The 22,954-nt window shown below is 39.9% G+C and overlaps 1 protein-coding gene across 1 annotated transcript in view; it reads left to right on the top strand.

Annotated features, from left to right (window-relative positions):
- The first annotated feature begins 3,781 nt into the window (after nt 1-3,781).
- CABP5 (calcium binding protein 5) overlaps nt 3,782-22,954 on the top strand; it is a 133,045-nt gene continuing 113,872 nt past the window's right edge. Inside the window, exon 1 of the mRNA XM_044086576.1 lies at nt 3,782-3,937. Within this exon, the coding sequence (XP_043942511.1) occupies nt 3,875-3,937 (63 nt within the window). The 5' untranslated portion in view covers nt 3,782-3,874. The remainder of the gene's footprint in view (nt 3,938-22,954) is intronic.

The raw sequence follows: 22,954 nt of genomic DNA, 5'->3' as shown, positions 1-22,954 counted from the left end.
TCTTCATCCCCATCAATTTCCTCTTCTTGAGCTGCTAGAGCCCTGAGTAATGCTTTGAACTGTTGTGCTTACTCTCCAGTCAACTTCCAGGTCTTTAACCTGGTCTCTGTTGACCTGAGAGCCTTCTCTGACCACTGCTTGTAGCTGATTGTGGTGACCAGTGGTTTATGCTGTGGACCAACTGCTTCCCTGTGGCTGACTTTGCAATCACTGATTCTGCCCCACTACCCTTTCCATAGTAGAAGGAAGTCTACCTGAGTTGCATGTTGGCTGCTCTCATATCTGATTTTGTGACTGTTTCTCTTGCTGAACTATGCAGTGGCCACCATCAAGCCATTTGCCAGACTGGAAGTTCTCGTATCCTTTTCTGTCTTTCCTGAGATATGTATTTAGGTCATCCATTATCAACAGCAATTAATGTTGCCCTGCTTTATATAGCAGATGCTGCAACCGTTGCCAAAATACACTTGTTTCCTCACTATGACAACCCTGCTGTGGGGCATAGGCTGAGCTATGAATACTGCCTATCCTTACACTGCAGTCTGATTGCCATGACTCTGTCACTAATTCTGATGACATTCCTCATTGTTTTCTAATGCCTCTCCTTTAACATAATTCCCAGACCATTTCTAGGCCGTCCTCCTCCTGAAAATTAGACTGTAGACCCCAAGCCAAATGGCTTTGCTGCACTGCCCCTCCACCTTTTCTCTTTGATACATAGGATGTATAGCCTCCTCCTTACCATCATGTCATCCACTTCCAAGCTGCATTCTATCAGTCAACCTACAATGAGTGTAGCAATTCTTAGTTCAGTCATTTACAACAACTAATATATGTGTACATGTGGTAACTCACCATACTGGGACCACGTCAGTTAGAACAACTAATATGTGTGTACATGTGGTGACTCAACATACTGGGACCACGTCAGTTAGAACAACTAATATGTGTGCACATGTGGTGACTCAACATACTGGGACCATGTCAGTTAGAACAACTAATATGTGTGTACATGTGGTGACTCAACATACTGGGACCACGTCAGTCAGAACAATTAATACATGTGCACATGTGGTGACTCACCATACTGGACCACGTCAGTTAAAACAACTAATACATGTGTACATGTGGTGACTCATCATACTGGGACCACATCAGTTAGAACAACTAATATATGAGTACACGTGGTGACTCACTATACAGGGACCACATCAGTTAGAACAACTAATATATGTGTACATGTGGTGACTCACCATACTGGGACCATTTTTGTTAGAACAACTAATACATGTGGTGACTCACCATACTGGAACCATGTCAGTTAGAACAACTAATACATGTGCACATATATATGTTATATATCTAGTAACTTAAACTTTCCATAAAAACATTCATTTAATTACTGCAGCCAATAAATTAATTAGGAACAATTAAAAACATAAATTGACATCAATAAAACAATTATTTTAAGCAAGCTTGCTTATGCTTCAAGACAGGTTTTAGACTAATACTTATACCAGGAACCTTATCTGACATAAATGTATTATCCATTTATAGTCACATAACTCTAGTTCATTGTCCATATCCCCCATCTTATTTAATTGTTCCTAATTAATTTATTGGCTGCAGTATTTACATGAATGTTTTTTATGGAAAGTTCAAGCACTGAGGAAGGATCGTTTGATCTGAAAGATTTGCGAATAAAACTGAGTTGATTTTACGACGTTTGCTAGAGTTTCGTTATTTTTCTTGGTACACATGGAGACTCACCACACCGGCATAAAATCATTCAGAACAGCTAATATATGTGTACACATGGTTACTCTTACTGGGACCATGTCAGTTAGAACAACTAATACATGTGTACATGTGGTGACTCATCATACCAGGACCAAATCAGTTAGAACAGTTAATATACGTGTATGCATGGTGACTCACCATACTGGGACCATGTTAGTTAGAACAACTAATATATGTGTACACATGGTGACTCACCATACGGAAACCAAGTCAGTTAGAACAGCTACAATATGTGTACACATGGTGACTCACCATACCAAGACCAAGTCAGTTAGAACAGCTAATATATGTGTAGACATGGTGACTCACCATACCAGGACCAAGTCAGTTAGAACAGCTAATATATGTATACACATGGTGACTTACCATACTGGGACCATGTTAGTTAGAACAACTAATACAGGTGTACACATGGTGACTCACCATACTGGGATCCCATCAGTCAGAACAACTAATGTATGTGTACATGTGGTGACTCACCATACCAGCACCAAGTCAGTTAGAACAACTAATATATGTGTACACATGGTGACTCACCATACCTAGACTAAGTCATTTAGAACAGCTATTATATGTCTACACATGGTGACTCACCATACTGAGACCAAGTCAGTCAGAACAGTTAATATATGTGTATACATGGTGACTCACCATACCGGAATCAAGTCAGTCAGAACAGCTAATGTATGTGTATATATGGTGAGTCAGCACACTGGAATTCTGTCAATTACAACAACTAGTATCTGCATACATGTGGTGATTCAGCACAGTGAGACCCTGTTACTTACCACAACTAGTTTTTGTGCACATCTGGTGATTCACCACACCAGAACTGAAGCTGTCAGATGTGAAAAGCTATATCCACACCACTGCATAACTGTTATGAATTACTGCATTAGGATTATAAAACTCTGTAGTACAGATGGCTTCCATTTGAGTGCACAAATTTCACTCTGTTAGGACTCAGACTTAGAGAGCTCACATAATATTTTTTTCTATTTATTATTTATTACATTTAGTTGACTGGGTTAACTATAACTATGCCATATCTATTTACAAAGGGGACCTAGGAACAAAAAGCTACATATTAAATGGTTACTACAGTTATTTACATAGCTAAAGTTGTGATGGGTAAACACAATGTTTACTATAATATGCAACAACTGATGAATCAGTTATATATCTGCGCATATTTTTAAGCATTTAGAGAACATAGTATTTCATACTTCTCAGCCGTCCAGATCTTTGCAGAATATCCAGGAATGTCCAGATTTTTGCCTCATATTTTTTGTCTGGAGGAGTGAAGTCACTAAATAGTGACAGGCATTTGAGTTTCAGACTTTACATCCTTCAGAAAATGCATACTAATGTAAAACCTGTTATTCTAGCAATGAAGTTTATAAGAACAGTGTTTTAAATCTATCCCTGGGCCATTGTCCTTCCATTATTTTTGACTTTGGGCAGATTTCTTGCTCTTAGATGTTGACAGGTATGTGGCATTGTCATTTGAGCACAGCCTCCTTTTCACAGCAGGTTCTACAGTACTGTACTGTTATGTGAGGTGTCCCCAGAGTGGGATTCAAACCAGGTGTCCCTGTTCTACTTGACAGAAAATGGAATGAACTACATGTAAAATCACACATTCATAGAAATGACAAAATGGGGACTTTACAGCTGTGGGCACCCTTTCTTCTTTGTGTGTCAGAAACTCCCCGGTGCCATCTGCTTTTCAGGAGTAGCTTTCTCTAATTTTTCTTAATCTAAACTGTATTTGGAACAGTAATATCCTTGAGCATTCTGCAGAGATTTAAGGAACAGCTGTCACTGCTACAAAAATGACAGCAGGTCTGCTTCGTAATTGCACTTCTGAGTATAGGATGGGAGGGGTTGTGTAACTCTACAGAATGACTTATCTATGTAAGAAAAAAAAAAAAAAAGACAAAAGCCTGGATTTTATTTTGATCATTGTGTTTGGCTGCAGTCTGATGGGTCGGATGTGCTGGATGGACCAGAAGAAAGACAAAATTCGAAGTACAATTTTCCTATCCTGAAGTTAGCCCACGACTGTGCTAGGATGCAAGGTGCATTTGGACCAGCCTGTATTTTCCTAAGGAAAGGGATTGCAGAGAAACATGTGGTAAGTTTATACAATTTGTAGTCTAATTTTCTTTTCTGACTGTGCCAGTTGTCAGTATTTTTTTTAAATTACGTTTCAGGTAACATCCAGTTTTGATGGCCTACATTCTAATTTGTTTTCCAGCTAGCCTCCCACTTTTTTAGTAGCTGTTTAGTCTCATTTTTCTTTACTAGCCTCCCTTGCTGTGCTGGGTTTTTCAGGATTTCATTGTACATTCTCTCTACAGACTTAGTTCTGACGATTATAACCATCATGTGTGGTGATACAATGTCAGCACTTTGGTAGTGTAATTCATCCAGCTGCAGTTTGTAATGTATAGCAGATGTTGGGGGGGGACTTCATCCATCTAGGTGCAACAGGGCTGGCAAGTGTCATGAGCTAGGCTTTATCTCAATTTAGCGGCAACTAAAGGATAAGAACTCTGGCCTTTGCATTTATTTATTTACTGGCCAAATAGTGAAACTGCTTATAAAACCACAATATTACTATATTGTACAGCATACCTCTTAACTGACCATAATTTTGCAGAACGCCCCTGATTTTGCCTAATATTTTTGCGCTGTCCCGTGTAAAATATTTGATTTTCTAGCAAAACACTGAGGGTTACAGTCAGTCAATAATATCAGGCATTAGAGTTTTATAGTTCTTCAGAAAATGTGTGTTGATGCAAAATGTGTTGCTCTATTAGCTTTTAAGTGAGTTAGAGTAATATGTAAAACTTGTTCCTGATGTTCTGGTTATGTTTCTGCCTCCCTTCCTGCCCCCATTATTTGTTTGGTTTTGTCCAGACGTCTTGAGTAAAGACATTGATTGGTATGTTGTACAGCAGCAGTAAGTCAGAGATGGTTATCACACATAACAAAAAGCACTCTGTCCAGTGCCATGGCACAGAAGGATTCGGCCATGGCTGTGACCTGAGCTTTGCAAGTGCAAGTAGCAAGCCTGGGAGCAGAGAAGATGCGGGATGAAGTAAACATGAAGTTAGCAGCTGACATAAAGGAAAGGTGTGGGCTAGGCTCCATGTTAAAAGACCACCTGGCAGACACTACAGCAAGTTAGCCAGCATGCTTGGTCTCACACCTTCCAAGTGATGCAGAAGCTCTGTAACCTCACTTAATGGCCTGGCACTGCAGGCCTTGTCACGCCAGTGAGCTTATCAGCCATGATGGGAGGGGGCTGAAACAAGCCTGTGAGCTCACTGACCACCATGGGTGAGCCTAAACCAGCCACTGGTGGCAGTCATACAGCTCTTTTGATTCTGGCCCCACTGTATGACTTTTGTAGCCAGATACAACAAAAGGGTCCATAGTGGGTATCTGGCGGACTAGTAGTCGGTTTGCAGTCCATAAAAGAAAATAAAAAGTAAGCAGACAAATTACTTATATAGCACAGACAATATATAAGACCATCTGTTTCTATATTAAGAAGGCATAACTACTTTTAAATAAGGAATAGTAAAACAAAGCAAGTGGTAATATATAAGTTGTAAAGACAAATCGTACAATGGGCACTACCTACATAGTGAGCCCCAACAGATGAGACAGGTTTCTCCATGCCAATAAAAATGTTAAAATAAAATGAGAATTAGAGATGCAGACTGCAGCACTATTAGCTACAAGAATGTTCTCTTCAGCAAGTCACTCAGGCTTTTTCTTGGTCGATGGCCTACACCACTTCTTGACATTTAGAAGAAAACTCTGTGTTGCTGTTCCAGGGCAAAGAAAGTTTTTTTTTCACTATCAGATTCATTTTGGGTCTGATGAAGTTTATTGCCCTAGCCAGAACAAGAAATCAATAGGATAGTTCCTCAGCTCCGGTCTAGTAGTGAGCACTAGGTTGTAATCCTGATAAAGCAAATTAATACGAGCAGACAAATGACCATTTCACTTAGGCATGTCCATAATTATGTTGAGATAGTTTGTAGAACCAGTAGCAAGAATCTACAGATTTTATTTAAAAGCTTTTGCAATCACATAAATGAACACTATCTAGAGCTATTCATTTATTAAACAAGAAACATCGTTACTGAATAATTACTTATGACATAGGCAATCATTCTTTATATACATAAAAACAAAACATATTGACATATTTTCAACTGCAAACATAGTACATCACATATAATCTATACAGAAAATTACATAGCTTGCTCAGTTTCTGCCTTCTCTTAAACCTCATTCCTACTCCAAAACATTATTCTTCAAGTAATGTTCCCACATTTCCCATTTTTTCTATGTAATTTACTCCTACTTTTTTCTAAAGATCCCACTTACAGTTCTTTTATCTCTGTTACAACATTTACTACTTTTAGTATGGCTGGTTTAGACTTTGATTTCCATTTACTGGTAATTGCTTTTTTGGCAACTACTGAATTAAACTCAGGAAGACCTTATTATGTCTAAGCAATTCTGATTCTGTATCACAGCTCAGAAAAATCATTTGCTTAGTTACACCAATTTGCTCACTCAGTATTTCTGGCAGAGTACTCTGCAGGGAATTTCTGAAGTCTGACAACTCATTACACTCCCAAAAAGTATGTTCCCAATTACCTCTTTCTTCCCCATCACACCTCCAACATTTGCAATCTACCTGAGAAAAAAAATATTTGGAGTCCCTTAGAGGCATAAAAATACCTATGCAAACATTTCCAAGCAAAGATACTAAATATTTTAGACTTTTTTGCATTATTAGCACAAAAGAAGTGTGACACTAGTCTTTATCTGGCTATAACATCATTTATTGAAGATTGACTGAATGGAGCTTTCACAAAATGTAAACTTAGGATCATAGGATCATAGTAGATTTCTAGGCTATCGACCCAGAGGTCATTTTAAGCCTAGCAATTTCAACCCAATGTAATACCGTAGAGGTACTAGTCAATACCCAAGATTGCATTTAGTGATGACTGCCCATGTCCAGAAGGGTTGTGAGTACTACCCTGGTAAGAATTTACAGTGCCCCATCCACTCATCCAGGTTCCTCTTGAACAGTGTCTTAGAGGTGCTCTGTTTCACATGAATTGGTAGCCTGTTCCAAAGACATGGCAGTCACTGGGAGATAAATCTGCCACTCCAGCATGTCCTATTTAAGTTGCATGTCGTATTTAAGTCCCTAGAATGTTTAGCCCTAAGCCCATTTGATTTAAGGATATGTAGTAAGTTCATTAGGTTTGGGTCTTGGGTTGCAACACAGGCCAGGCATAAACATCACCTAAGAAGTCTATATGGTACCGAGTACAGTGACAGGAATTTTATTCGGTCCATGTAAGAGGCATGCTGGAGTCCCTTTATCTTCTTTGTTAGAAACTTCTGAGGTCTCTCTAATTGCTGTAGATGCTTAGTACGGTACATACCGAATGGGGCGTTATACTCAATTATGGGCCGGATAAGTGCCAAGTATAGGGAGGTTGTAACTTCTTTTGCTCTCAAGGTTATGCCTTTACTAATCAAGTGAGCTAGGTAGAAAGCTTTCTTTATAATGGTAGACACATGGTGGTCGAAGTTAAAGTTGCGGTAAACCTGTGATCCCAGGTCCCTTACCACTTCATAGGTACCTAGGGTATTGTTATTGATTTGATAGTGTGAAAGGGACATTGTTTGTGCTGTAGGGAATTATGATACATTTCTTTGCATTCAGTTTAAGACTGTGACTAATACACCAGTCGTTGGTCTGTGTGAGACCATCCTGGAATATACTGACATCATTTGGGGATTCAATGGTTGCACCTAGTTTGCAGTCATATGCAGACTTGGTCAGCCACAACCCTTTAATTTTGAACTGAACCTCTGAGAAATATATACCAAACAGCAGGGGGCCCAGCACTGACCCCTGTGGCACCCCGTCAGTAACAGTCTTCTGGTTGATGTGGAGTCACCCACTTTGATAGTGTCTGTCTGGTTTGTGAGCCAGTTGGCAACCCATCTTATAACAAAGGGGTTTACATTCAGTTTGCTAAGTATATTGGTAATGCCTGAATGTGGGATTGTGTCAAAAGCCTTTGCCAAGTACAGGTATACTGTGTGCACAGATTTGGCCTCATCAATGGCCTTGGTTACACTTTTAAAGAAATCCACCAGATTTAACAGGCAGGATCTGCCCTTCATGAAGCTGAATTGGGTAGGGTCCGAGGTTTGGAGATCACCTATGTCTTTATTTATGTAGTCCATAATGACATGTTCCATGGCCTTACGGATGAGGCTGGTCAGGCTTATGGGTCTGTAATTCCCTGGGTCTGTTGCTAGGCCACCTTTGTGGAGGGGAATAACTGTAGCTGTTCTCCATTCTGCAGGAACAAAGCCTGTGTTTAGGCTATGATTGAAAAGGTTACTTAGTGGTGATGCTACTTCATATTTTAGCCTGTTTAGAAGACAGCCTGGGATGTCATCTGGTCCCATAAAGGCTGTGTTTTTTGCCTTGGATAGGGCTTTGCAGACCTGCTCTTCAGATGTGTAAGGTGTGGGGACGTTTGGGGGAGGGTTTGCTGTAAGTTAGGAGGGGATAAGGGAGTGAAAGTTTCACCAAACATATCCACTAACAGGTTTGCTATCTCTGTGGGGGTCAGTGTGTGTGTGATACCATTGGCCACCAGTTCTGCTTATGCTTGGGTTCTAACCTTTAGGTTACATACATAGCTGTAAAAGGCCTTATGGTTATCCTTGGCAGTACTTGCTAGGTTTCTCTCAAAGAAGCTCTTGGACAATTTGACAAGTTGTCTTATTTGCCTTAAGGCTGAGGAGGGTGCTTTTCCTTTGCTGGGTCCTTGTCTTTGTTTTCCTGAACAGCAACTTTTTGTGTTTATTGTAGAGTTTGTTGATGCTGGAAGTCCACCATGGCAGTTGAATTTACTTGGATCTCTGGCTTTGATTTTATATGGTACAGCCGAGTTTATACACTTATGCAAGTGATTGTACAGGGCTTTAATGTAAGCTTTGGCATAGTTACCACTTTCAGATTGGGGTGGGGAATGAAATGCATTTATACCTTCACCTAGGAGGGTACAGCTTGCCTTAGTAAAGTTTTTTTGTCTGATTTCACCCTTTGTGAGTTCTGGTGTTAGTGTCAGTTCAAAGGTGACTGATTTGTGGTCAGTGTTAACTAATGAGGGTCCAACAGTTTGCAGCAGTGCACCTGCTTGACATGTTGGTGAGGACCAGATCTAGAATGTTTGTTCCGCTTGTCGGGGTATGGACAATTTGCTCCAAGGCTTATGAATATAACTTTGAATATAACATCTTCCTCTATGATTTGGTGACCTCAGAGTTACATGCAATCATTAGAAGGTACAGAGGATATAGGCCCTACATGGAGGATGGGTGCACGGCCACATATAATAATGGTCAGTACATCGATGAAGTGGTCAACAAACCACCAATATTCAAGTAGCCCATTGTTTGCTGAGTCAAAGGCTTTTGCTAGGTGATCAATTCTTGTATGTTATCCTGAAGTATCACAGGGATCTCTTACAAGAATGATGGAGCTCTTTGGTTACAGAAGGTAGACTTTAATCATGTGAAAACAAAAAGCATAGAAAGGTACAGCAGGTGTATATGGGGACAAGAGTGATAGGACAGACTGCCTGCATGGAAAGGTAGAGCAGGCATGGATGCTGAATGGAATGACAGGATATTGTCCCAACATGGGAAGGTAGGGAAAGGACAGATGGGGAAAACAATGGTAGGACAGAATGCCAGCATATAAAAGTACAAGGGTGTGGATGGGAACAGGAGTGGCAGGACAGTTTCATTATGGAAAGGTAAAGCAGGTATGACTGGGATACAGGAGTGAGAAGGCAGAATGTCACCATGGGGGGTACAGTAGGTAGAGGTGGAGGACAAGAGTGACAGGACAAAATGCAAGCATAGAAAGGTAGAGCATGTGTGGTTAGAAAACAGCAGTAACAGGACAGAGTGACCGCATGGAAAGGCAGAGCAGGTGTGGTTAGAGAACAGAAGTAACAGGACAGAATGACAGCATGAAAAGGCAGAACAGGTGTGGTTAAAGAACAGGAGTAACAGGACAGAGTGACAGCATGGAAAGGCAGAGCAGGTGTGGTTACAGAACAGCAGTAACAGGACAGAGTGACCGCATGGAAAGGCAGAGCAGGTGTGGTTAGAGAACAGAAGTAACAGGACAGAGTGACAGCATGGAAAGGCAGAGCAGGTGTGGTTAGAGAACAGAAGTAACAAGACAGAGTGACCGCATGAAAAGGCAGAGCAGGTGTGGTTAGAGAACAGAAGTAAAGGATAGTTTGATCACATGGGATGGTAAACCAGGCGTGGCTAGGAAACAGGTGTAACAGGACAGCATGACAGAATGGGAAGGTAGAGTAGGTGTAGTTAGAGTTAAGGAGTAACAAGACAGAGTGACCACACAAGAAGGCAGAGCAGGCATGGTTACAGAACAGGAGTAAAAGGATAGAGTGACCACATGCGAAGGTAGAGCAGGTGTAGTTAGAGAACAGGAGTAACAGGACAGAGTGACCACATGGAAAGATACAGCAGGTGTGGTTAGAGAACAGGAGTAACAGGACAGAGTGACAGCATGGGAAGGTGAAGCACGTGCGGTTAAAGAGCAGGAGTAACAGGACAGGGTGACAGTATCTGAAGGTAGAGCAAGTGTGAGTAGAGAAGTAACCCTAGAGTTTTGAGGAGATAAAGCACAAGGTCATGATGAGATACTTCCCAACATGTTAATGATTTGGCAGACATTTCTGGCTTCTCATTAGTAACCAGAATGGTACTAAATACTGCAGCATGAGAACACAGGCTCATTAGTAACCAGAATAGTACTGAATACTGCAGCATGAGAACACAGGATCATTAGTAACCAGAATGGTACTGAATACTGCAGCATGAGAACACAGGATCATTAGTAACCAGAATGGTACTGAATACTGCAGCATGAGAACACAGGATCATTAGTAACCAGAATGGTACTGAATACTGCAGCATGAGAACACAGGATCATTAGTAACCAGAATGGTACTGAATACTGCAGCATGAGAACACAGGATCATTAGTAACCAGAATGGTACTGAATACTGCAGCATGAGAACACAGGATCATTAGTAACCAGAATGGTACTGAATACTGCAGCATGAGAACACAGGATCATTAGTAACCAGAATGGTACTGAATACTGCAGCATGAGAACACAGGATCATTAGTAACCAGAATGGTACTGAATACTGCAGCATGAGAACACAGGATCATTAGTAACCAGAATGGTACTGAATACTGCAGCATGAGAACACAGGATCATTAGTAACCAGAATGGTACTGAATACTGCAGCATGAGAACACAGGATCATTAGTAACCAGAATGGTAGTGAATACTGCAGCATGAGAACACAGGATCATTAGTAACCAGAATGGTACTGAATACTGCAGCATGAGAACACAGGATCATTAGTAACCAGAATGGTACTGAATACTGCAGCATGAGAACACAGGATCATTAGTAACCAGAATGGTACTGAATACTGCAGCATGAGAACACAGGATCATTAGTAACCAGAATGGTACTGAATACTGCAGCATGAGAACACAGGATCATTAGTAACCAGAATGGTACTGAATACTGCAGCATGAGAACACAGGATCATTAGTAACCAGAATGGTACTGAATACTGCAGCATGAGAACACAGGATCATTAGTAACCAGAATGGTACTGAATACTGCAGCATGAGAACACAGGATCATTAGTAACCAGAATGGTACTGAATACTGCAGCATGAGAACACAGGATCATTAGTAACCAGAATGGTACTGAATACTGCAGCATGAGAACACAGGATCATTAGTAACCAGAATGGTACTGAATACTGCAGCATGAGAACACAGGATCATTAGTAACCAGAATGGTACTGAATACTGCAGCATGAGAACACAGGATCATTAGTAACCAGAATGGTACTGAATACTGCAGCATGAGAACACAGGATCATTAGTAACCAGAATGGTACTGAATATTGCAGCATGAGAACACAGGATCATTAGTAACCAGAATGGTACTGAATACTGCAGCATGAGAACACAGGATCATTAGTAACCAGAATGGTACTGAATACTGCAGCATGAGAACACAATTCCTGTGTATAAAGGGGGAGATAGGGAGAAGCCAGCTATGCATTGCCCCATTAGGTTTATCTCAATGCCAAAGAAAATCAAGAAAAAGGTTCTGCACTCAACGAATGTGGCATTCCTGAAGGACAACACTTAGACCAGTCCTCACCCACATGGTTTCACATAGCAGAGGTCTGAACAGTCTAATTTGATCTATTTATGTGTTTGGGTGTCCAGAGATTGAAAGGGGAACCATTTATATGGATATGGTACATTTAGACTTTATCAAAGCCTTTGATGTTCTTTCACAGAAAGGGTTGGAATAAAAATAAAAGCAAGTGTGGGATTTCCAAAATGATGGCATGGACAGGAAACTGTCTGCTTGCTAAAAAGCAGAGCAGCAGGTGGTCCAGAGACAGGAAATATCAAAAGTCAGTAAGCATTGTGGTGGCACAGAGTTTAGAGCTGTGAGCAGGCAGGTTTAGTGCACATAAAAATGATATCACACTTCTGAGAGCATAATAAACTTGCATTCTGATGGTACAAAGATTCATACTGTACTTAAAGGCGGGGGACAAGCTTCCTGAGCAGCCTATCATGACTTGCACTGTGACATGGGAAAAAGCAGCTTGGGTTTAATGAAAACAAATCCATGGACACACATTTTGTGGGGAGCACTTAGGGAGGTGACCCTAAGTAGAAGATAGAAGGAAAGGGGATTTGCAAGTAAGGATGACCCCAAAAAGCTGAATGACACTTTGCTGTGTGAAACGACAGTGGAGAGGGTCAGGAGGATGCCGGGATACACAGCACGAGGAGAAGATTACAAAGATGTTGAGGTCATCTTCTGCTGTATGGAGGACTGGTAAGGTCACATCTGAAGTACTGCATTCACATTAGGGGAACTGTGCAGACAAACAAAATTAAGCTGTTTCATTAGAGAATTAATTACAGAGGAGTGGAGGGACTGGGATTTATTTTTATTTTATCTTACATTTCTTAACTAATCAGGTGGCCTTGTATAATGACCCTTCTGATCTTGATCTAGATCATGCAATCATTATACAGAATAACATTTTAAACTTTGCATTGCATTCCATGTACACCATACAATTCACTATAATAAACACAGAAAAAAGCTGTAGCCATGAGCTACACAAAGTCATAACCTGTAGAAGGACGGTTCCATTTACAATTCATCTGCTGTCTAGCTATCGCTAAACATGCTTTCACCAAGCAGTCACCAGCAGTCTAGAACTCCATCCTTCAAAATCAGATTCTAACCTTCTCTCTCTCTCTCTCTCTGCTTCTAAATTTGCCTTATATAGTTACATCGTACAGTCAATTTCACACAAATACTTCAGCCCTACTTAATAAATTATAGCTCAGGTATATCTCACCAGTGTTTTACTTCTTGGTTATTTGTAAAGCAATACCATCTAGTTATCTTTTCTTATAAACTCATTGCATGCCTGTTCATTTGCTACATCTCCCCACATCATCATTGTGTCTGTCCTCAGTTGTCTACATTTGTTGTATGTATTTACTGTTTTGTGATCAGTGGTGCAGTACTGTGTAGTGTATATGTTTATTTCCTGTGCATATATACATATGCATCATCCCTACACAACGGCAGCAGTTGTTCAAAAAGTCGGCTGTGATTCAGAAGTGTGGATCCACACTATATCATGTAATTATCACATCGCTGCTTCACTACTTCTAGTATCCTTTGTAGCCTCTGTTCTATACTGCATTGTCTATAAACTGTAGTACTCTCTATCTGCCAGCTCAGACTATATTATGTACCACTGTATCAGTATTCTGTGTACAGAAATTAATACTTTGTCGATCTTTAATAACCAGCTGTGCTTTATAATATGTACTACAAGCTACGTCATCTACACATAACAACCCCACAACTCCCTTATTTATTTATTTCACATTTGTTAACCGGGTTAGTCCAACTGAGTTTGCAAACAAGCCCATTTTCAGTGGAGACCCAAGGGGAATAAAAGCCCCAGCAAACATAAGTGAAGATAATGTGACAATATACAAGTATTAAATAAAAATCACAATACAAAAATAATTATAAAACAGAAAAGGTTATTAACTATTTGTGTTGCATTGATAGGAAGCAACTCATTTTCAGTGGAGACCCAAGGGGAAAGAGCCCCAGCAAACATAAGCAAAGATAAACATACAGGACAAAAACTATTAAAAACAACAATGCAAATATGAAATTAATTATAAAGAGAAAAACAAAAGAAAAAATGATGAAGATTAAGGGTTGTACTGATAGCAATGGTCTAAATTTACTACATATACAAGTTAAAAACAAAAGGATAATCATTGTTCAAAAGAAGGAAAATGTACAGACATTGATAGGAAGTGGGGGGAAAAGATAAATAGTGTGGAGAATAGGAGGGGGAGAGAAAGGAGGGGGCTATAGTAGTAGAGATGAGGGTTTAGGAGGTTAGTTTAAGCAGAAGTTACAACAGAGAAGGAAAGTTAGGAGTTGCAACAGGTTATACAGTAGGACAGACTAAGACTAGGTGTGGTCAAGGCAAAACAGTTTACTTTCCCCTTTTTCATGTTATAGATTCCTAACCCCATAAGGACAAACCAACATCTCTTACTTCACTTATAAGTCGACAATTGTCCTGTAACAATAACATGGCACTATTTCACTACTTACATACAAAGTTATTGCTACATCATAACACTGTTTATACAAGCATGAGTTGCGCTACATTAAGTATATCCTACCCATTCATTATTGTAATCCCTACCTGTTATTTGCTCTCTGTCCATACAAACATGAGTTGCAAGGCATTAATAGCATCCTTTTTACTGAATATTGTAAGTGCATATTATTACTATTCCTCTGTAAATAGATAAAGAGGTGGAGATAGAAATAATTCTGCACATATTTACAGAGGGCCAGTGATAATATGTGAACTCCTATATAAGACAGTTACATAACCAAAAGTAGGAAGTTATTCACTACCAGCACTCAGGTATTCCCAGGTGGACACAAGCACAGGTAGGCACTCATAGGTGTACAGTCTCTGTACAATTCCTTATCTCTTTTAGTGCAGCTAAACATATCCTTTTTACTGCATTGGAACAGTAAATGTTTTCTCATACATAATATATCACTTCAGAGTAGCTGGTCTTAATCTTTTTAGGGTATTGTGTTAAGAGAGATTAGAAACAGCTTTACTAAATGTTCTAGTAACAGTGCAATTTAGTTATGCATTAAAAGGGTTAGACAATAAACAATGAAGAGTATGTGCAGTGTCCAAAGGTATATATGAACAACTTTCAGTATAACAGTGATCTTAACAGAAATCAGCTATCTACTACTACTGAATTCCCCGTCCCAGATGTTTACAGAAGCTGTCACTGCCTCAATTTACTATTATTAGTAACTTTAAAGTTGGGATCTTCATTGCTGGTCACTAATGGTGGCAGGCTTTTTCTCATTAAGTTTAAGCCTCCCTTGAAAGTCCTTTTTTTACACACCAAGGTATCCAGCCTCAAGGTAAGATATATCAGCTGTTTATGAGTTGCCCATTTTGTGTTCAGTCCAGAAGAAATAGGGGCTTCAATGTGCCGGTCCATGACCAGCTACACTTTGTGTCACAGAATTAATTTTAGATGCCATTTATAATGGGAATTATCTTGCACAAATTATATTCTGTTGATGAACTAGTTTGTAATTTACTGCAAAGAAAATGTTACAAGTACAAGTTGCTTAGTACTGTCTGTGTGATATGCCATAAGAATTGCATTTTAATGTGTTCCTGTAACATTTCTTTTTCTGCAGCTTTTGATTTAACCACCCAAGTCTTCTTCTTCTTCTTCTTTCGGCTTTTCCCGGTTAGGGGTCACCACAGCGGATCACCACCACCCAAGTCTGTCCCAAAAAAGTGGCTTGTTCCAGTGAGATTAGCTACATCATTAAAATACAAAGAAACAAACTCAGTTCAAGAATTTAACATTTTATGTGACTACCAGTAAGTTGTTTTTTGTCCTGCCCAGCTGTAGGCATCCAGATCCCTGGTCTTCCTACCGAGTCTTTCATTCCTGTTGTGATGCCCCACCTCTAGGCCAGTAATCAAGGAGCCTCAATTCACACCACTGGCAACAGTGGGGGATGTACACAGAGAGGCCGACAAGTACACACTGTATTTCCAGATGCAGCTCTCTGCATCAAGTGGAATTTCCCTTAAGAATACACAGAGACCACAGTCAGTCCAGGATTGGTTTCTCCCTCTTTCTCCAGATCCCCAATAAGACACCCCAATGGCACAGCTATAGAGTTGAGTCCTTAGCCAGGGTTCCAAGCCAAGTCCTCCAACACTCTCTCTGTCCAACCAGTGCTTCGTGTCCCTGCTCAAGTAGCTGACACACACACTCTTTGAGATTTGATTTGCACACACACACACACACACACACACACACACACACACACACACACACACACACACACACACACACACACACACCGGGGAAAGGCTGGCACAGGTTTACTAGCTATGCCCCCTTTTGCCTAGACTATAAGGTAGTTATCACTGCCACCAGAACCCCTTGCCAGCTACTTTAAAGCCCTTAATAAATGGTGTCTAATTTTATTGTGCAATATTAATACTAATACAAATGGTAGTTTGACCAAGAGCAAGGCTATTAGGAGTGGCCCACACAGTGTCACCAAATAAATATGAAAATACTCTCAAAACGTAAATATCTCTACAAAGATCAGCCACAATGAAAGGTTTAAATATATTTAATAATAACTAATAAAAGAACAAGAAAAGACAATACTAAATATCTATTCACAGTGACATCAGAGTTCAAAATCACAGGAACTATTTAAAATAATATTAAAGGACAGACTCAAACAAATAAAGAAAACAATATCTAAACTCAGCTTCACTATATCCCTGACTGAATTTAAAATCTAAGAGAATTACTATTTCCTACTTACTTAATAGAGCAAGTCAGATGATGTAGTGAATGGCCCTTCTTGTTGTCAGGCCCAAGACAGAATACAGAATGCTCAGTCTCACTAAGAGACTTCTCAAAATACTATCTAAAAATTACTTCTGGGATAGCTTGCAGAATGACATCACATCTGGTCATCTGACTTCTAGTTCCCACGCAAACCCCAGTTGCTGGAAGCTGCCAAGATTTAGCACCTACCTGTAAAAATACACACACAAGGGTTTTTGCTCAGATCTGTGACAAGTGCTAGAAGTCCTAAAACAATTTCATACCTCCACACTTTCACAGTAGTAATTAGTTCACCCCAAAGACAATACAGAAAGCTTCCTAGTACAGACTTTGTGTCTCTGGCTGCATAAAAACCTGTGAAATAGCATCTTTCTGGCGTAGCCTGTAAAGTGATTTAATTTCAGATATATTTTAAACTTTGCTGGACTGAGGTTAACCTCCCGATTTCCAGTTTCCTCTGTTAAAACATATACCTTTAAACAGTTACAATACTGCAAGTACATTTCTGTTCTCTCCAATAGGGCACACTGCGGATACATTTCAAACACAAGCACTTTACAAATACCTTTTCAGCACAAACATCTGTACAAATCAGTTTGATATACACATGACATATAGTTCTAATACATATGTAACACAAACATCTTGTATAAATCAGTTTTATATTCACAAATGACATATAATTATTTACAAAATTCCAGCTAGCTGTGCTGGCAGTACCTCCTATCGTCACACCTGCCATTGAGTTCAGCTGCTCTAGAACCCCACTTATTAGCTCATTAGGTACTCCCTAACCCTCTCTGTTTTTCGGCTAACAGTGGATGGTTCCAATTGGAAGACTCAAAAAATCCGATGGAACTCGAGCAGTATAATGAACAAAATACCACAGAAAAACATGCAGCATCGCCGCTGGATCCAATAAAGGCTGATACCCAAAACTATCCGCATAACCAAACCAACAGGATAATTTCCAATACATTTTATTATCTCACAACCCCAAGATTAAGTGCTTTCATTCCTCACAGGGAACTTCTTCACAATAAAGATATTTATTTTATTTATTTATTTCAGTTTAACCGGGAAAGTCCATTGGGCCAAGGTAGCCCATTTTCAATGGAGGCCCGAGGAGAAAAGGTCCAGACAGAAAGACAATATACAATATACAATGTATTAGTACAGCATATGAGAACAACAGTTTAACATTCAATATACAGCAAGGCAAGATTTTACATATCTTGAAATATATGAGCTGAGTCAATCACTTATAAGATATTAGCAAAAACAATACATTTATGTTCATTTAATACACTCTATGCATTTAGGCAAAGGAATTTTAAAGAGATAAATTGAAGTAGTGGCAGAGATTAGAGTAGAATAGAATAGAATAGAATAGGGATAGATATCAGGAATCAGGTAGGATGGGTACAGGAGCACTCCCAGAGGGAAGAGAGGTGAGAGTGGAGTCTGGTTTTAAAGGATGGTAGGTTAGGGGTAGTTCTAATGTAAGGGGGAAGAGAGTTCCATAATCTGGCAAGGGAGAATGATAGTAGAAGTTGCCCTGGTGCGTGTAAAGGCTTGTAAAGTTCTAAGAGGTTCTGATTTGTGGATCTAAGTGTTCTATGTGACTGGTGAAGTTTTAGGGAAGAGGAGAGTGATGGACAGTTAGAAGGTTTGAAAATTAGCTTGTGTGCTGTAGTTAGTTGAATGAAATTTAGGTAGCTTGAGAGTTCCAACCAATTTAGAGCATGTAGGGAGTTGCAATGGTGTGTAGAGGATTTGGATCCTGTGGCAAACTTTGAAATGTTGTTATAACATGAGGAAAGTTTAGATTTTAGGGATGATTGGAGGTTAGAGAGTAGTGGAGCTCCATACAAAAGGGAGGGTAGGAGTTAGATGGTAGATAAGAGTTGTCTAGAAGACAGAGAAAGGTAGCGCCTGTGTCGATAAAGCATACCAAGTTTTTGATGAGTCTTTTTAATATTGGTTTGTAGGTGGATATCAGATTTTAGCTGGTCATTGATAAGAACGCCCAGAAGTTTTGTATGGGGAACTATTTCAATAGTTGTTTTGTTTAGGCTAAGTATAGAGAAGGATGCTTTGTCAGCAGCAGTATGTCTAGAAGGGGTAAAGATCATTATTTTAGATTTGGAGGTATTTAGGGCCAAGTGATTGTCAAGCATCCAGGACTCAGTGGAGGAGAAGGTTTCTTGCGTAAGGTTTATTAGTAAAGGAAGAGTTTTGGCTGAGCAGATGATAGTGGAGTCATCTGCGTATTGCACCAGTTTAGCATTGGGGATCTTTTGGTGGAAATCATTGATGAAAATGTTAAATAGTAAAGGACCCAAAATAGAACATTGGGGTACACCTGTTGGGGTGTGAAGGAAAGAGGAAGTGCAGTAGTTCCATTTTACAGCTTGTTCCCTGGCTGAGAGATAGCTGGAGAACAATATGACAGACGAAGAGGAGAGATTAAGATGGGAGAGTTTAGAAAGTAGAAGCACATGAGAGACAGTGTTGAAAGCTTTAGATAAGTCGAGGAGGAGCGTAGAAACTATGTTCCCAGAGTCACGAGCAGAGTTAATGATTTCGAGGAAGGAAAGAAGGGCAGTGGTGGTGCTATATCCTGGCATAAACCCATAATGGGTAGGAGTTAGGAGTTGGTTGTCCAATAGGTAGGGTAATAGCTGGAGGTGAATACATTTTTTGAGTGTCTTAGAGATAGGGGATAGGATAGCAATAGGGCGAAAGTTGGAGATTGAACAGTTTGTACCTCCTTTATGGAGGGGGATAATGAAGGCTTTTTTCCAGAGGTGTGGTACATAGGACTCCTGAATGGAGCGATTGATTAGGATGCTGATTGGAAGGGCTATGCCATCAGCAGCTAGTTGGAGAAATTTGGATGGAATGTCATCTGGGGCATTAGAGCAAGGTTTTAACTTTTGTAGGAGCTTTTTAATAGTGTGGGTAGGAATGGATTTGAGAGTAAAAGGGGAGGACTTAGGATTCATGGATGTTAAGTTTTTATCAGTTAAGTTGGGGGGGATGTTGTTAGGGAAAGAAGAGGTGAGTTTGCCTATGGAGTCAATGAAAAAGGAGTTACATTGGGTAACTAGGTGGAGGTCTGGTGTGTCTGGGTCAGGGCAAGGGTTCTCTTTTTTGCCTGGGGATAATATTGATGAAATATTATTCCAAATTTTCTGGGGTTGGTTTTATGATTATTTTGAAGTTTAAGGTAGTAGGATTTGCGGTCAGTGGCTATTTGTTTTTTTACTTGATTTCGCAGTTGCTTGTATTCGGCAAGAGAGTTGGGAGTTTTGCATTTTTGGTAGTATTTCCAGATTTTATCTCAGTGATGCAAAAGTAGTTTTGTGTCTTTAGTTAGCCAGGGGGTTGTTTTGGATCTGAGTCTTTTGGTTCTACTGGGAGCGAAGTGGTTAAGTATATCAGTGAAAATTCTACTGAAATGTGAGACTGCGGCATCTAAAGGGAGGCACTTTACAGGGCTCCAGTCTATCTGTTTTAAGGTATTATAGAAAATTAGGGGGTTGAAGTTTTGCATGTTGTAGGTGGTAATGTGTCTGTGTTGAAAGAGGATGGTGGAGGGGGAATGGCATATGTAGGCAGGGAGATGGTTACTAAGGGAGTCTGCGACAGTACCACTATCAGAAACTCAGTTTGGATGGGAGACTAGTATCCAGTCAAGGATGCTACCTGTGGTGTAATCTTTATTTGGTCTAGTAGGGATTTTGATTCGCTGTGTGAATTGATATAGGTTGATGCTTTGAGAAGGGGTAGATGAGTCAATGGAAGACCAGTTTATGTTGACATTGCCAAGGATTATAGTCTCACTATTTATGTTGGGAAGTGAACTAGGAAAGAATATCTTCCAGTATAGGGATATTGTTACCAGGAGGAATGTGCAGGGACGCAATGCATAAAGTTTTATTATTATTTACTTTGAGACAGGCGAGGGTTAGCTCGGTGGTGTCAAATGAGGGTATGGGCTTAGTATAGGGTGTTACTGTTAAGGAGGAGGAGAAGAGTAAGGCTACTCCTCCACCTTTCTTTTGAGGTTTGTCACTTCTTATAAGTTTATAGTTAGGGGGCATAATTTCTGTATCTTTTATGTGTGGTTTTAGCCAGGTTTCTGTGATAGAGACAGTATCAGGTTTGTTATGAGAGATCCAGGCGTGAAAGGAAGCTATTTTATTACAAAGGCTCCTGGTATTAAGTGTGGCAAGGAGAACAGATTTGTAGTGCAGGGAAGAGCTATGTGAATGTGGTTTAGAGGTGGAGTTGTATGAAGGCCCTGGGTTAGGGTGTATGTCTCCAGAATGGAGGAGGAGGGTGATAAATTTTGAGTAGAGTATGGACAGATATCTATTTTGTAATGGGTCATAGGTGTAGATATTGGAACCTAATGAGGTGAGTTTGGTGGGTATGGGAAGTGGTTTACTAGGGGTAAGGAAGAGCTTCCTTTGAAACAGAAAAGATTCATTATGTTTGTAGAGGGTGGGGAGAGGCTTGGGTTGTAAAGGGAAAGTCTTTTTTAATGTAAATTGCAGTTGTATGAAAGGGAGGGGAGTGCTGAAACTGTGGGAGACTTGTAAGGTAGAGTAAGCAGAAGAGGATTAGGCTTAGAAATAAGGGTATTAGAGCATAGGCAGATTTTGTTTGCATGGTGGGAGACAGAGTATGAGTTGAGTGAGAAAGATGTGTAGGAAGAGAGATGGTTAATAAGTTTGAGAGGACATGATTAGAATGAAATGTGTGAGGGTGTATTCACAGGGATATAGAAGGGTGGAGTGGAGGGGGGGAGGCAGTTGTAGTAGTGAGTGGATAAGGAGTAAGTGGGGGACAATATTTGGAGGGCTTGGCTACTAGCTATCCTAATGGGGTGCGTGCACTAACCACCTAGTAGGGATAAGGTACAGTCAGTTATTCAGTAATTATTGAGGCAAGCAAGTTACATAAAAGCATACACTATCCCTCGCCGTCTAATCCAAATCAAATACCCACTGGAAAAATACAATGTCTGCTTATCTCACAAAGTACAAACAGTTGAAAAAATAGAGAATGTCAAACATCCTATTCATTAGAACATTAATTAGGCCAGACCTAGATACAAAAATGTCCTAGGTAGTAAGCTCACACAGGAATCCTAAACCTTTTTCTCCAGTAGTTTGCTTACTTTCATCCTAGGGCGTCTCATTCGAATTCCCCTACCAAATATCTTGCCTTCTAAAGCTGGAACTTGAAAGGAGGTCTATAGGTCACATTTGTCCAAACATAAAGGCACTGTGGACAACACAGACCTTTTTTCAGACTGCATCTCTGTTTTCTATGTCAAGAATAAATGAGTATTGAGAGTGAGAGGTATGCCTTAGCAGAGCAAGGCACCACCTCCTTTGTTACAGCCCCTTTCAGGATCTGGCAAGTCAATTAGTATGTCTGTACTACAGTAGTGGATTTAACCTTGAAAATGTCCTCCATGATTTGGTGTCCTCCCAAAGTGTAGGTTGTCATGGAAACTGTTAAGAGCATTGGATGAACACGTAGAGTTTTGCTGTCACCTTCTGAGTGTAATGCGAGTGCAGGTACTAAACGTGCTCTTGAAAAAAAACACCTAATTCACCCCACTGTACTCCAAGCTACTGCACAGTCGATCACAAATCAATACATGATTATCATCAGTTAAATACCTGCATTAATTAGTAGCTGTTATATAATTATTTAATTAATTAAAGTTTAATCAGTATGTAATTAAACTGTGACCAGGTAAGTCAACATTATTCTTTAAAGTTAGACTTTGGAAATAAAGCAAATAACCTGAGAAACATTGTTCATAAAATTAAAACCAAAATAGATTTTTCATATTTATAAAAAACAATGTACACTGTAAAATTCAATATTTTAAGACATTCTTTTTTAAAGCAG

The sequence above is a fragment of the Protopterus annectens genome, chromosome 10.part0, assembly GCF_019279795.1.
Source record: "Protopterus annectens isolate FY-2018-M chromosome 10.part0, PAN1.0, whole genome shotgun sequence".
Classification (NCBI taxonomy): domain Eukaryota; kingdom Metazoa; phylum Chordata; order Ceratodontiformes; family Protopteridae; genus Protopterus; species Protopterus annectens.
Note: the sequence above shows the minus strand (reverse complement) of the source record. Positions and strands in the feature narration are given on the sequence as shown.